The sequence below is a fragment of the Antennarius striatus genome, chromosome 8 (assembly GCF_040054535.1).
Source record: "Antennarius striatus isolate MH-2024 chromosome 8, ASM4005453v1, whole genome shotgun sequence".
NCBI lineage: Eukaryota > Metazoa > Chordata > Actinopteri > Lophiiformes > Antennariidae > Antennarius > Antennarius striatus.
This window is the reverse complement of record NC_090783.1, coordinates 11076670-11093110: the sequence shown is the minus strand read 5'-3', so window position 1 is coordinate 11093110 and position 16441 is coordinate 11076670. Positions and strand designations below refer to the sequence as shown.

The 16441-nt window shown below is 41.8% G+C and overlaps 1 protein-coding gene across 1 annotated transcript in view; it reads right to left on the bottom strand.

Annotated features, from left to right (window-relative positions):
* cacna1ab (calcium channel, voltage-dependent, P/Q type, alpha 1A subunit, b) overlaps positions 1-10978 on the bottom strand; it is a 185752-nt gene extending 174774 nt beyond the window's left edge. The window contains exon 1 of the mRNA XM_068320925.1: positions 10683-10978. Within this exon, the coding sequence (XP_068177026.1) occupies positions 10683-10978 (296 nt within the window). The remainder of the gene's footprint in view (positions 1-10682) is intronic.
* Between the last annotated feature and the right edge of the window lie 5463 nt (positions 10979-16441).

Sequence of the window (16441 nt, the reverse complement as noted above, 5' to 3'; positions counted from 1 at the left end):
CCTGAGGAAAACACAAACATAAGTCTATGACTCAAGGGTGTTTTGTTGAACGAGGCAGGTAACGTTCATTTCTACTGCCTAGCTTGGTCATCTCAATGAGGTCAGTGAGGACTGAGTCTTGCTGGGAGAAAGCTTCAAGGGGTCAACTGAAACCTCTTGTGGGTTTCTTTTTTTCACCTTTCTCTAGTGGGTTTCTTTTTTTCCTTCTTTTTCTAAAGATTTCTTGTCATGGCATCAGCAATGAAAGAGACACAGAGAGAAAGAGAAAGAGACATTGCACATTGCTGTGCAAACATTCCAAGTGCTTTTTCTACCAAGCACTATGCTGCACTGAATGAAAGTATGTGTTAATTTATGTGTGTGTTGTAAACCACCTGCTGAACAGGTGTTACACTATCACCTGTCCCAACCTAACCACAATTGAACACACATTCAAACTCAATCTATCACGAAAAAGAACACAACTACATGACCTAGGTTGCACGTGGGAACAGGTTAGAGGGTTTTAAAAACTCTGCTTGAGATGGTGTGTTCCCACTTTTTCCTTAAGTTAATTAATAAAATTAATCACATAAATATATGTTTATATTTATTTGGGTGTACAAAATCTAAATCTGGGTGGGCTGAATCCCTCCTGTGTGTGTGTGTGTGTGTGTGTGTGTGTGTGTGTGTGTGTGTGTGTGTGTGTGTGTGTGTGTGTGTGTGTGTGTGTGTGTGTGTGTGTGTGTGTGTACGTGTCAATTACAATTCATTCATGTTTATTTAGAAATCATAAAATTTCAACCATCACATACATGTTTCTTTGACTAGTAGCATGTGGCCGTAGATTTCTAATTATGTACTGCATCTCTGTGTGTACAGTGTTATGTTCATAACTTTATCTCTCATATTTACTCTAATCTGTCCAATATCTGCCAGATCTTTCTGCTTTTCCAAATCCCCACCAAGCTCACACACCTGCTCAGTTTTCAACCACTACTGGCCAGCCATTTCCAGAGACTGCTCCAGATTCTCCTTCTGCCACTCTCTCAAGCCTTGTCTGCCAGCCAGTCAGCTATGAGCCTGTTCATTCTGCCACACACCTGTATTTACAGTACATTTACAGTACAGTATTTTCCGCACTATAAGGCGCACCTAAAAGCCTTTAATTTTCTTAATTTTCTTATGTATGAAAAAAGTTTGCAAATAGACCATTTATTGAAGATGAGTTCTCAGATGTGTTTTACAATCCAGTGCGCTTTATAATCCAGTGGATTTTATAATCCGGTGTGCCTTATGTATGAACTTTTTTTTTTAGATAAGCTATTCATAGAAGGTGCGCCTTATATTCCAGTGCGCCTTATTGTGTGGAAAATACTGTATTTAAACCACCTAGTTTGCACTTTGTCTTTGCCAGATTGCTGTTTGAGTTCCTGCTGAATTATTATCTTGCCTGTGTATGTTATTTTTATCTTTGAGCTGTGTCTGTTTCCTGATTTTTGCCTCAGTCTTATGTCTCTGTACCATTGCCTGAAATCTCATCACTTGGTTATTGAACTCTGAAACAAACTGGACTTAGCTGAAGTTGGATTCAACCCTATGTTTTTTCTTAATCCTGCCTTTGCTCTGTGATTCTGTCAGTGGGTCTTACAGTTGCATGAAGATAACCACACACGCACGCACGCACGCACGCACGCACACACACACACACACACACACACACACACACACACACATACACACAATTACATTAATGAGCTCAGCAAGAAATTGATTGAAATATTTTCAAAAATGTAAATAATACCATTAGATTTTTTAGAAAGTATTGCTTTGCTTTATTTATTCTTTAAATAGTTCATATTGGTCTCCCACTGACGATAATATGTACTTTGCCTTGTGTTAGACATTACTATGATATTAAGATGGTATCAAAAAATATTAACTTCAGAATGACATTAAAAATGTAAGACATACAGTATTCTGACTATTTCCCCACAACAATATTATGTAAATGCCTTGACTTTGAGTATCATAAAGTCATAGATAGGTGAACATTATGGATTCCGTGTGGATAAGAATGGTTTTATTGTATGTTCTGGCTGAAAGTAAAGTCTTGGTTACAGCACATATTGCATTTTCACTGGAATTTTTCATAATAAAATATTGCCATGTTGCTGGCAAGCAGTCAACAGTAGCTGCACATGCATATTTCTGTGAGGACATTAGTGCAGAAGAGAGTAATTCAATTCAGAGTTTAAAAAAAATCCACGTGAATCTATTATGTTTTGGCCCTTTCAGTCCAGCCTATTTTCTCTGCTAATGCCAGGACAAATTTGATTTTGCTGACACAGTTCACTTGCAGTTCATATTGGCAACTTGTGTCATAAATGTCTTTCACCTTTCATAGATATTTTGGGTCCACTTTGATATGTTATTATGTCATAGACAAGATTACACAAACTATGTAGATGTGTTTTTATGAATCTTTGTAGGAGGAAGGAACATGGGCTTTTAACACTCTCATTCAACTTTGGTACAAATATAGATATTGGGATGGATTATGTTTCTCACTTACATATCTTAGCAGTATTTAGCAGTATATGTTCTTCACTTACTCTTGCTGACAAATTCTGCCTATCTTTCTCAGCATGACACTAGGCAGCATGGCCCAAGCCCAGATGGGAAAGTGTGAAACCCACACAGACAATAAAAGCTCAGGACAGATGGTGTGTGTGTGTGTGTGTGTGTGTGTGTGTGTGTGTGTGTGTGTGTGTGTGTGTGTGTGTGTGTGTGTGTGTGTGTCTATGCATGGCTTATGTCATCAGTTATGTTCATATTTCAAGTGCTCATGTATATTCATACTCTATCCTTGCTAGATTGTCTGGTCATGTTTACCATGTTTGCTTGCTTTCCATACAGGTGTACAGGTCAAAATGTTGCCAACATGAATCTCAAACACAAAAGAATAGGTTGTTATTTAGAATGGCTGTGATTGCATAGACAAGCTCATACTGTTTCATAATACATTCATATCATTCATTTTTCTGTAGTCATAAAACAAATGACATACAGTGCTTTCTGGTGCATTACATTAAAATATGTAGAAAATGTTGACATGCTTTATAATGATAAATATTTCCATAAGTTTCTGAAGGATGCTTTTAATGAATATACTAGATTTCGGGGCTCAAAATACATGTGGTTACTATACTCACCAATATGGTACCAACTGGTATCATTGGTATGGACTCAAAGTACACTGCAATATACAGTATTATATTTATCTTTGTGTTACGTGAAGTAAACTACATTTTAATGCATTATGAAAATTATTGTGAAATACAATTTCATGCATTCAGAAGACACTATGCTGAATCTTCTTCTTCTTTTCCTTTCGGCTTTTCCCTTCAAGGGTCACTACAGCGAATCAATTTCGTCCATCTAGCCCTGTCCTTTGAATCCTCTTCTCTCACACCAACTACCTTCATGTCTTCCCTCATTACATCCATAAACCTCCTCTTTGGTCTTCCTCTAGGCCTCCCGCCTGGCAGTTCAAAACTCAGCATCCTTCTACCAATATATTCACTATCTCTCCTCTGGACATGTCCAAACCATCACAGTCTGGCCTCTCTGACCTTATCTCCAAAACCTCTAACATGTGCTGTCCCTCTGATGTACTCATTCCTGATCCTATCCTTCCTGGTCACTCCCAGAGAGAACCTCAGCATCTTCATCTCTGCTACCTCTAGCTCTGTCTCCCATAGACACTATGCTGAATTATGAGTGACAATTATACAGTATGTTATTGATGTGTGCACAGGTAAGCATAGGTATTGGTCATAATGCACTACAAGCAACTTCTCTCCACCATTTGCATTTAATGTGACCAGTCACACCAACCCAAAATTAAATGTATTAAAACTTTATATTTTATAAAATAGCTAATAATTAATTCACTAGTTTACTGCACAAAACAACAACCAACATAAGGAGTTAATAGTGCATGAAAATGCATGGTGGTTGTCTGACTCTAGCTTTAAGAGCATTGTGCTTTGCTACAATTTGCATTAATTTTTGAAAGAGTAATTTAATCAAAGAAATGTCTTTATGCATCATAAATCCATTCAGATTGCTTTGATGTTATTATGACACTGCAGGGCGGAAAAATACGGGAATCTCAACTTGAAGGTGAAAGAGTAATGCCTCTGATATTCCCAAAGGGGTGGATAATGAGTTTTATACTGTATGTAACTAGTAAAATGTACCCATGAAAAAAAATTGAACTTATCGTTTATTTTAAGTTAGGCTGAGGATGTAGCTCAGTAGTTGAAAAAGAAGAAATGGCACTTCTCCACTGCCAGTTCACACTCTGAAATTTTTTGCCCATATGGGTCTTGAGCTGGCCACCCTCCTGTCCCCAGCCCCAGTCTGATTGGACTGAGCTACTGCCACCCCAGAGGGCATGTTTCGCATGAATGCTGCCCCGGGTTCAATCCCCAGTATCCTCAGCCCTACTGGGGCACAAGCCAGTGTCAACTGTAGGTCAGTTCCAAGCCTGGATAAATACAGAGGGTTGCGGCAGGAAGGGCATCTGGCGTAAAAACTTCGACAAACGAATATGAGCATTCATCTCCAATGGAATTTGAGGTAGGGCAGTCAATTCTATTTCTAATTATTTTTACAAGGTTCTTTCTGCTATTTGATGTTTCACTGTTAACTTAGTTATACAATCCTACAGGCTTGTGTTCTTCTGCAATGGTTTAATGGCATTCAATTGGAAATGAATCCACCCAAATGTTCTCCATAAAGGAAAATTTTACCTGAGACACATGCTTCAATGTCCTTTCAATTGTCACGTATCTCTATTTTAGAGATTGTTTTTTATTTTTGGTTCATCCATCCATTTTCTTGTAGGTGAGACAACTGTAATTGTCTCTTCTACAGCCGCTTCTTCCGCTTTGCTGGTCACGGGGGTTTCTGTAGCCTATCATAACAGACTACAGGTGAGAGGAACACTAAATCGCAGAGTTTTCATGTTGTGCATTATATGAAACCATAGCTCTACTAAGCAATTTATATTTAAATAAAACTTAGGATAAACCAGCGAAGGGAAAGAGAAAATATAACGGATGGAACATTTGGAACAGGGTTGCAGTGAAAGAATACGAGCAGAGAAGAGGCGATGAGAAGGGTACGGAAAGAAAAAGAGAGTGAAAGAGAGAAAGGGAGGAAGTGCAGGTGGAGGGGGGGAGGGAAGTGAAATGAAGTCCTCTGGGTCTCTGGTGGAAGAAGCCACAGTGCCTGCCAGACAACACAGCCAAGCTCTGTATAGACGATGGCATCCTGAGTTATGCACAGAACACTGTCAAATCAGGAAAAGGATGTTCTTTAAAATTTAAAATGTTATGTAATAAAATTGATTTCTTTGTGACTGAAACAATTGTACGGATTTTGTTTTATCCTAATGTTCCTGAGCATGCTTCTATACATAGAGTATTAGTGAAGGACCCTCAAAAAACTGTGCAATAGTTTTTTGTTTTGAACAGGGATTAGTGGCATCAAACAACAGCCTTTACAGTCTCGTTTATCTTAAAGAGATCAACAAAGCTACATATAATACACAGCTAGAATTTTCACAAAATTTTATTACCATAGTACGATGTAAAGGGTCACATTTAATATTATGTTTTTGTTTTTTGGGTAGTTGTTTTTTTATCAATTTGAGTCCCTGTGAACAAATTAGGTGTGTGTTATTTAGAACAGTAGGGTCATTACTTAGTTACCGTAATAAAATTAGTTACGGGTTTAATAATGAACTATTAAGCACTTGAATATGCACCTTATATTTAAGTAGAAGGTCTCAATACATTTAAAAGTAACAATGTCGTTGGATCTTGGGTTATTTAGTATGTTCACTTGACTTAACATGACAGAAATGCAAACCTTTATCTTCTTTTCCTTTCGGCTTTTCCCTTCAGGGGTCGCCACAGCGAATCGATGTCCTCCATCTAGCCCTGTCCTGCCCATATAAATGCAAACCTTTATATGGAACAGAATTTATAAAACTATTTATGTTTCACTTAAATTCACTGGCATACTTGCAAAAATACTAGGATTTATTAATGTTATAACTAGAGGCATAAATATGTTTAGCTGAAAGCTAAAATTTTTATTGTAATTTGCATGAAAAAGTATATTTTTAAAATACCAAAATATCAACACATTGTAGGATAAAACAAGAATCCACTGCTAGAAAAATGTCTGCTCAGCACGTAGATGCGTCTCATCATCTACCGTATTGGCCCGAATATAAGACGATCCCGATTATAAGACGACCCCCTCTTTTTCAAGGCTGAAGTTTGAAAAAAGACTTTTTGAACACCAAATTACAGTACATCTGAAACAAATGATTATAAAAATATATTCGAGAGAAAAACTGTAGTGCAATAAAATAATGCAAACTGGTTTAAACTTGAGAGTAGCCAAGATCTTCCATGTCAGAACATTACTCCTCGCAAACATCCTCTGCCTCGCTGTGCTCAGTGTCACTGTCCTCACTCCCATTCTCTGGCTCCGCTGGCTCCTCCCATAGCACGTCATCCTCACTACCGTCCAGAGCATTTGATATGCAACATTTTTTAAACCCGTGGATGATGCTCTTTGGGAAACTGCGTCCCATGCGTGGACGATCCACTCACAGAGCAAACGTACCGAAGGCTTCTGAATCTTTCCTGTCGGTGTGAGTGCGTGATCACCAGACAGGAGGCACTCTGTGTATTTCTTTCGCAGATTGTCTTTGAATGGTTTGTTGACCACAATATCCAACACCTGCAGCTGACTTGTCATTCCCCCTGGAATGATCACTAAGTCGCCATTCATCGCCTTCACTTGTTTTTTGACTGGATCACACAAGTGTCCACAAAATCCATCCAAAATCAGCATGTTCCTCTTTTTTCTGAGTCCCCCACGCTGTCTGCCCCACACAACCTTGAGCCAGTCCACTACAAGCTCGGTCTCCATCCAGCCCTTTTCCTGGGCACATACAATAATGCCAGCTGGTATCACCTCCTTAGGTACTGTCTTACGTTTTAAAACCACATACGGAGGGAGTTTGGTTCCGTCTGCAAGGCAGAATAACATGACGGTAACACGGCTCTTCTCATTTCCAGTGGATTTTATAATAACAGATTTCTCACCTTTCTTGTGTACAGTGACATGTGTTGGCAATGTCAAAAAACACAGGTGTCTGATCAGCATTGCCAATCTGATCCAGTGGATAAGAGTGCTTTTTCCTTAAGTTTATCACATCGCGCTGAAAAGACAACAGCTTCTCTTCAAAGTCAGAGGCCAGGCGCTGGGCTAGACTTGTTCTGCGTCGCAGCATTAGTCCGTTAAGCCTCATCATTCTTCGAGGCTTGCTTTGAATTCAGCGGTGGGTATGTTTAGCTCTTTAGCTATTTCCAATGCCTTGAGCTGAATGACAGATCCCGTCCTTCCGTTTCTCGTCCACATAAGCACACACCCTCCTGTCGAGCTCTTGGAGGCAGCTGCTCTGAGGACCACGGAAAGCTTTTCTCTGACTGCGAGCATTTTTTAGGCGATCTTTTTGAGCTCTCCATCTCCGTACATTGCACTCTGTGACACCATATTTCACAGCCGCTTTGCAATTGTTTGAGGACTCTGCCTCATTTATGACCATCATCTTGAAGTTTGCATCGTAACTTTTCCTCAGCTGCCGGTTAACCTGGCCGATCTTCGACGCACTTTTCTCCAGATGGTCTCTACGTTTCTCCATTTTCTGTTATATTTTCTCTAATTTTTTTCTCTTTTCTTTCTTAACGCTATTTTTATTTTTCTTCTTCGTGCCAGGGGTTTGCTTTGGCCTGGGGGAGTTAGTTCAGCATTTGCTTTAACAATATCTGGCGCCATCTAGCGTTGTGAATGGGTATAATGTCTAGACCCAGAATGTAAGACGACCCCCACTTTTTCAGTCTTATTTCAATGCAAAAAACACTTATATTCGGGCCAATACGGTACTTCCCTATTTAACTTGGCTGGTTAAATAATTAAATAGGCCAACAGGAATCATATTATGAGTACCTTGATGGCATACTTAAAACAACCCAAAAGTTGAATGCGGACCAATGGGTAGTTTTTACCTTCAATGATCATCATTTTAACTATCGGCAGGAGGGGAGAAGTCCTACCAATGTAACGGAAATTCATCAACTGGTTTAAGTGTGGTTGACCACATTTTTAGAAGAGCATCATCTTCAAAAGTCAAAAGTGTAGAAAAATACCTTCCTTGGCCCAATTTTTTGGATCCAATTCATGATTTTAGCTCTGAATCACCAAATTAGTGTCATGAAAATCTGTTAAATCGTTTTTGTGAAATCCTCACAACAATCAGACAGATATATTAAAAACAACCAAAACTGATTATTTAAAATCAAACAAAATGAACCACAATTAGAACCACATATTCATGTTCTCACAAATGACTAGAAGCATTACTCAACACACATTGCACCCATCTTCAAAGTGTGTTTCCAAACCATGTATGTGATTCAGAGTTCATTCGAGACAGGAACACACATATACCTCTAACCAAAAAGACTTCTGTGTAATTCCATATTGATTTTTATAAAGCGATGCACATACTCACCTTACTTTGCACCTAATGTTTATCTTGGAACTGATTGTTTTCTGTTTTGTATTAGTTTTGTATTGATTCTTAGTGCTTTAACCTGTTCCTTTCTTTTGTGATAAATAAAAAGGGTTATACTACATTCCTGGTGATATAAATACGAAATGAAAACCGAAAAAGACACCATGAGAGAGCAATGTCAGTGGTTAAAGTAAAAAAGAGGAACTATTGTTTGTTAGATGATGTGATTATGATTTGGATCAGAGTAAAATGGCCGAGTTATGCTGTTTTACCAACAGGAAAACAGGACTGCGTAGATATAGTGAGCAACTGTTCCTGCAAGACCTCTAATGGTGCCAAAAGCACCAGCAGACTTGTGCCACATTTGATAAGTCACACATTTTTCTGGGAAAAATACCACAAAAACATGATAACAGCAGCACATAAGCAGGTCCTAGTGAGGGGCTTAGCTTTCATCAGTAATTTCAGTCAGCATGATGCTACATGCCTGTTACAGGATGTGTAAGGAACTATGCGCCCAGAAAATATATAATGGGCATTTTTCAAACTTTTCTTACATCTTAAAACAAAAAATAATTGAATACTTGTTAAAATAATCTGAAGTCTAATCAATAACCTCCACTAATTATCGGTTCCTGGATGTCTACAGGTAAATAGTGTAATTTTAGGCCTATACAGCAAAAATATGTGATTGTGCTGTTGTTTGCTAAATCCATGCAGGAAAAATACAAAACAATGACATATAGACACTAACCAAAAATGTAAACCCTGCTTAACACATGTAGTAGAAGACAAGCAGACAGAAGATAATTTGTTTGTTTGTGTCAAGTAAAAACAAGGTTGAAACACGGCATGTTTGAGTTCATTTGCCTTACTTGACATTGTATGTTCTGTAATGTGGCTTTTGAAAATGGGCATTTTAAAGTTGATTCTTAAATATCACATTAGAATACTCAGTACATCTATCTGTCTGTCTGTCTGTCTGTCTGTCTGTCTGTCTGTCTGTCTGTCTGTCTGTCTGTCTGTCTGTCTGTCTGTCTGTCTGTCTGTCTGTCTGTCTGTCTGTCTGTCTGTCTGTCTGTCTGTCTGTCTGTCTGTCTGTCTATCTATCTATCTATCTATCTATCTATCTATCTATCCCAATTAAAATATATACATAAAACCCCAAAATAAAAAACTGCATATTTCAGAATTTAAGAGTTAAACATCAGATTAAACAGGTTTTTCTAAATACATGGATGAAGTCAGGCCTAATCAAACTCCAGGTTCTATTCCAGTAGACCAGTCTGTCCTGGGAATTACAGATTTTTCCACTGCTGTCCTGAAGGATGAGCTACTGGACAACCATATATGGACAGTAGTAATTAGAGCGAGTCATTTCCTCTCCTTTCTGGTAAGCCTTTATAATGCTGACATCAGCACTCAGCTCCGACAACAGCTGTAGACACACACACACACACACACACACACACACACACACACACGCACACACACACGTACAGATCCTTTCCAGGTTAAAGCCAAATCAAGACACATTTTAATGACCAGCAACACCAACATGTAGGTGGTCGATGTTGACGTCATGACTACCAGTATCATGATCAACATCATTTTTTTCATTACATCAATGGCAGCTTTATCAGAGAGGTGAAAATAGCTTTGACACAGCAGTCAGAGTGAAGTGGAATCAAGTATTCTGTGACATTTGTCACTGTTACACTTATGGATGGATGGACGGACGGACAGACGGATGGACGGACAGATATACAGACGCTAAATAACTCCCACCCTGTATATGTTGGAATAACATCAAACGACTCCAAACCAAGTAGAACCACACCTTGTCAAGTCCTCCAGCCACACACACACACACACACACACACACACACACACACACACACACACACACACACACACACACACAATAACACACACAGACACACAGATACACAGACACACAGACACACACACACACACACACACACACACACACACACAACCCCAGTACCTTAAGAAGGTGCTCATGAAAGGATATGGCCATTCGGTGATCTTTTTTGCATACTTCCTCACCACGTTGTCTTCGCTGAAGAGGAAGAGGGAGCGGTTGACCGTTAGGCAGCTCTGCCGGACGGGTATGGGGTTGTACAGGGCCATGGTCCGGGCTCTTTGGGCCATCGACTGCTTGTACATCCGCTGAGCTCCTGGGGGGCCTCCTTGCCTGCTACCGCCACGGCCGGGCCCCCCTTGTCCGCCGGCACCTCCGCCACCGCCGCCACCACCACCTCCTCCTCCTCCATACCTGTTGGGTAGTTCGTCTCCAAAACGCGCCATTCTGTAGACACCAAACGCCAAAGGTTAGGAAGGAGCCGGGGGGTAACCTCAGAGTGACACCTCCACATGCCACCACCCCATCAACGTCGGCTCCTAACACATGCAGAATGGAATTGTTCTTGCGTTCACTCAGCCTCTTCCTCCCGTCGTCTATGCTTGTCTACTTCCCAGATCTTCAGCGCTGAGAAGGTACCTCCATTTGTGTGTGCAAAGGGAGGGAGGGAGGGAGGGGGAAGGAGGACAAGAGAAGGAAGGACGAGGAGGGAAGAAGGATGCGCACAATGTCTCTGATCGTGTGTTTGGAATATGAATGGGGAAAAGAGCAATATATTTATACAATTTATGGCAAATCAGCTCTGGATCAGAAAGAAGCAAATTGTTTCATTGGTAAAACTCGAAAATCTTTTTGAAGAATCCATCCAAAGGCAAGGCATCCTGTTTTTGTCTCTTTTTTTTTTTTTTGGATGGGAAAAACCCTTCTAGAGTGCACAAACAAGTCGATCACATGAACTACATGCGATAAAGATGCATAGCGGTGCGTTTAGATTAATATTGCAATCACTCTCACTAAATTGGCTACGTTTGCTGGGGACTGCGCCTTTTTTTGCTTCTCAGCAGCAGAGCATCTTGACAGAATCTGCAGTTGTCTTTTCCCCTCCCCTGGTCCCCCTTTCTTTTCCTGTGAGATGAAAATAGAAGCAGATAAGAGTAAAGTATTTAATTATTTATTTATCCCTGTGCCATATAACCGCAATTCAATGTTTGATGTGGCCTTGTTGCCACTTGTCACTGCCAACGTGCCATTAAGGTTACACGCAAACGCTAAGCAAGGGGGCTTCCCCAAAAGCCGAGCCTGGTGACATTTGTTGATATTTGGTGATGGACGGTGCGGCATCCCCCCTCGTCGTCGTCGTCGTCCTCCTCCTCCTCCTCCTCCTCCCTCGCCTCCTCACCAAGGCGTCGGTCACTGATTTTGGGCGTGATTGCGCGTACTTATAAAAGAAATGCGCCGGTCCTCAACATACTGTTTTATATCTTTTCTCCACTTCCACCGGGAAAAAATAGCTCACGAAATTACAAAAAAAAAAAAAAAAGTCAATAATGATCATCTATAATCCAAGGTTAGAAGAACATGAATCCCGAACGAGTAAGATCCGGAGCAAAGAAAGATCAGTGGGGAAGGCAGCATCATCACCATCATCAATTCTTGGTCACATAATATAACGGCGGCGGTGCAGGTGTGCTGTGACAGCGGATCGAATTTGCTCCACCACCAGGCAGAAACAGTTTATCATCCCCGCCCAGCAGCATCACCCCAGAGGCTCCTCGAACCAGAGACGGCCAGTCCCGCAGAGCTATATCAAGTCCAGTTTATCTCTACAGCTCTTGCTATCCTCCCTTTCTGATTTTTTTTTTCTCTCCGCCGTCTCTCCTACAGTCAACAAGCAGTCGGCGGTATATTCCGTGGAGACCAACCTCGGAAAAGACGAATCCCTCTGAGCGGAGCGTCTTTTGGGTACTCCAGCTCAGTTAGCAGTCGGGGTTGAACAGCGCAATGGGCATCTAATGACAATCGGGAACCGAGAGCCGCGCGCAGATCCGTGGCCAAGCCTGGCAGAACCCGACGCACGGCGCCTAACCCAAGCCTTACCAGTCACCCCCCACTCCAACCCACTCCCCCATAGCGCAAGACCGAGATATATGGTCGTAAGTCCGCTATTGCAAGTTGTAAAGGTGTGACGCTTAATTTATTAACATAAAGAAATCAGCCAAAATACATCAAATACACAACAATTTTGTGATATCTTAATTCATTTATCAGCAGGTACTGCTGACAAATATTACCTGTAAATGTAATTAATATGGATAACATTAGGGACAACTTTTGACTTATTTCAGAGGACCCCTCTCTGCAGGAGAAGAGCTACGTTATCAAAATATTTTGACAAGTGAATATTGTCCCTTCCACTCCGCCCCACCCCATCTACACAATGCAATCCACATGAAAAAATCAAATTCTGCTCAAATGAGCCAGGGTTTTTCTAAGCTACTGCTTTTACATAAAGTCTCAACTAACAAATTTATGAAAAAAATGCTGCAAATAAACTGAGTTGGACTAACATTTCAAGAGTTATTTTTTAGACAATTTGAAAGTGGCTTGAAAATCTCCCTTCCTTCCTCCAAGCCGTCTGTCTTTCTGGCTCTGGTATCTAAGACGTCTTTGATGCAATTCCACAAGCTGTTTGCTTGGGCTAAACCATCCCAACTGTCAACTCTCCAGCAGAGGAAAATGAAAGTGGTGGTGAAGATGGAAAGGATTATCAGAATCCAAACTGATTCTCTGAGTTTTCTTTTATAGTCAAAAATGAAAATAAATGAATACATAAATAAATACATATTTAAAGAAAACATTACAGAAGTTAGATGACAAAAGAAAAAAACAACAACAACTTTGTTCATTTTGGCATTGTATGATGTCTTTAAACAGATACTGATATGCATCCAAGGCACAATGGCACTGTCTATGGTTGTAAAACAAAAGTTTAAAGGTACATGCACAAAGCCTGCATGTACCTTTGTTCATGCATGTACCTTTATTGCATCAGAATTTGCTACTTACCTCCAGACATCTGCTAATTTTTGTCTTTTTCTCCTGCACACACTCCTGGGCTAGTTTTATACTACTCTTAAATCAGTTAATGGAATATTCATAATGCCACATGGTGCATCATGGATCTGTAGACAACTGTGGTAGACTGTGTAGTGAAGAGATTTAAATACATGCTATTTATTATTTTGCTGGCTGCATAAGTATTTAGTTTTGATCATACAATAAACTCTGTCTCAGTAAATGTCCACACACTTGAACTCATCTAATCTGACACACACACACACACACACACACACACACACACACACACACACACACACACACACACACACAAACACACACACACACACACACACACACACACACACACACACACACACACGCAGTTATAGTGGCAGCTTCATTTGGAGGACATAGGCAAACTTATCAAATCTGACACACACACACACACACACACACACACACACACACACACACACACACACACACACACACACACACACACACACATACAGGCAGATGACTATACACGGACCAAAGTTGAGCTAACTAGTTAGCAAATACAAGCTGATTTCAACAACAGCTGTGCAACTTGTGTGTCTAGTTTTGAGCCGGGACTTTTCCACACACTTATACCTTACCGCTGGACATGAACTTCACCTCAGGGATGAACACGTCCTTATCAGGGGAGAGGGGGTGTTCTCACGCAGATGGGGCTGGTCTATGTTTATCACTCTGGTCAATCACTGCTGTTGTGAAGTCAGGACGGGCGCTGTCCACATACATGTTGTTTTTAGACTGTTGTATGAGTTTCTGGACAATCCAGTCAACACAGGACCCGTTTGTTTCCAAGATTCTAGGAGTTAGTAGGGTTAGGTGGGAGCTCTATATACAGTATGAGGAAACCAGATAGGACCCTTTTAACAAGACCTGTAGGGGGGCTCAGTCACTAATAAGAATTGAAAATTTTTGCAACCTCCCACTCTCATTTAATCAAACACTTAAATGACTCACAAGATTAATCCTTTTTGAATTTTGATACTTCAATTTTCCAATACTTTTGTTAAAATACTAGAATTTGATATGATTTGCACCCAACAAAATATTAAATGGGACAGGGACACTGGGACACTGGGAAAGCCCGGATATCTGTATTAGATTTGTTGTCAGGAATAAACTCTTTAAACTTATGACGCTCCTCCGAGAGCTGCCACCTTATTATGTTGGGGGAGTTTGAGTGCCCAAATGATCCCAGGAGCTATGTTGTCAGGGGCTTATGTTCCTGCTAGGGTCTCCCTTGGCAAACAGGTCCTGGCTGACGGACCAGACAAAGAGCAGTACAAAAACCCCTATGGCAAGTAAAACATCAAGGACCATGACGTCGCCCCCGGTATGGCGCAACCTGGGCCCTACCCTGGAGCCAGGCCTGGAGTTGGGGCTCGTATGGGGCCCACGGGGGCCGGCCGGGCTCAGCCCGAAAGGACGATGTGGGCCCAACCCCCGGTGGACTCACGACCCGCCGAAGAAACCGTAGGGAACGGGTGCAGTGTGGATTGGGTGGCAGTCGTCAGCATGGGGCTTGACAACCCAATCCCCAGACAAAGAGTTCAGCTCTAGGGACATGGAATGTTACCTCGCTGGGGGGAAAGGAGCCAGAGCTTGTGAGGGAGGTTGAGAGGTACCGACTAGATATAGCCGGGCTCACCTCCACCCATTGCTTGGGCTATGGAACCCAAACCCTTGAGAGGGGCCAGACTCTCCACTTTTCTGGTGTTGTCCAAGGTGAGTTGCAGCAGGCTGGTGTGGGCTTGCTTGTAGCCCCACAGCTCAGCTGTCTTATGTTGGAGTTCACCCCAGTGAACGAGAGGTTCCTGACACCTGTCCCCTGCGCCTTCGGGTTGGGGACAGGTGTCTCACTGTCGTTGTAGCCTACGGGCCAAATGGCAGTGCAGAATACCCGGCCTTCTTGGAGTCCCTGGGAGGGGTACTGAATAGTGCACTGACTGGTTACTGCATTGTTCTCCTTTGGGACTTCAACACTCACATGCGCAATGACAGTGAGACCTGGAAAGGAGTGATTGGGATGAACGGCCTAATGTGGTTTTTGTCCCGGTAGCAGAACACTGGACTAGCTCTACACTCACCATTGAGTGCTCGAGGGTTCATGGAAGTTTGCCCAACCAGTCCACATGTGTTTTGTGGATCTGGAGAAGGCCTCACGCTATTGTGCCCCTCGTGGTAACTTGTGTGGAGTGCTTTAGGAGTGTGGGGTTTGCGGCCCTTTGCTGAGGGCTGTCTGGTCCCTGTATGACCAAAACCAGAGCTTGGTTCACATTGCCGGCAGTAAGTCAGACCTGTTCCAGGTGCATGTTGGGCTCTGGTGGGGCTGCCCTCTATCACCAGTTCTGTTCATAATAATTATGGATGAGAATTTCTAGGTGCAGCCAGGATCTGGAGGGAGTCCGGTTTGGGGACCAAAGGATGTCATATCTGCTTTTTGCAGACGATGTTGTCCTATTAGCCTCATGAAACCTGGACCTTCAGCATGCACTGGGATGGTTTGCAGCTGAGCGTAACGCGAGTGGGATGAGGATCAGCACCTCTAAATAAGAGGCCATGGTTCTTGACCAGAAAAGGGCGGTGTGCCCTCTTCAGGTCGGTGGAGAGTCTTTGCCCCAAGTGGAGGAGTTTAAGTATCTTGGGGTCTTGTTCAGGAGTGAGGGAAGAATGGAACGTGAGATTGACATACGGATTGGTGCAGCCTCTGCAGTGATGCAGTCGCTGTATAGGTCTGTCATGGTGAAGAAGGAGCTCAGTCGCAAGACGAAGCTCTTGATTTACCGGTCAATCTA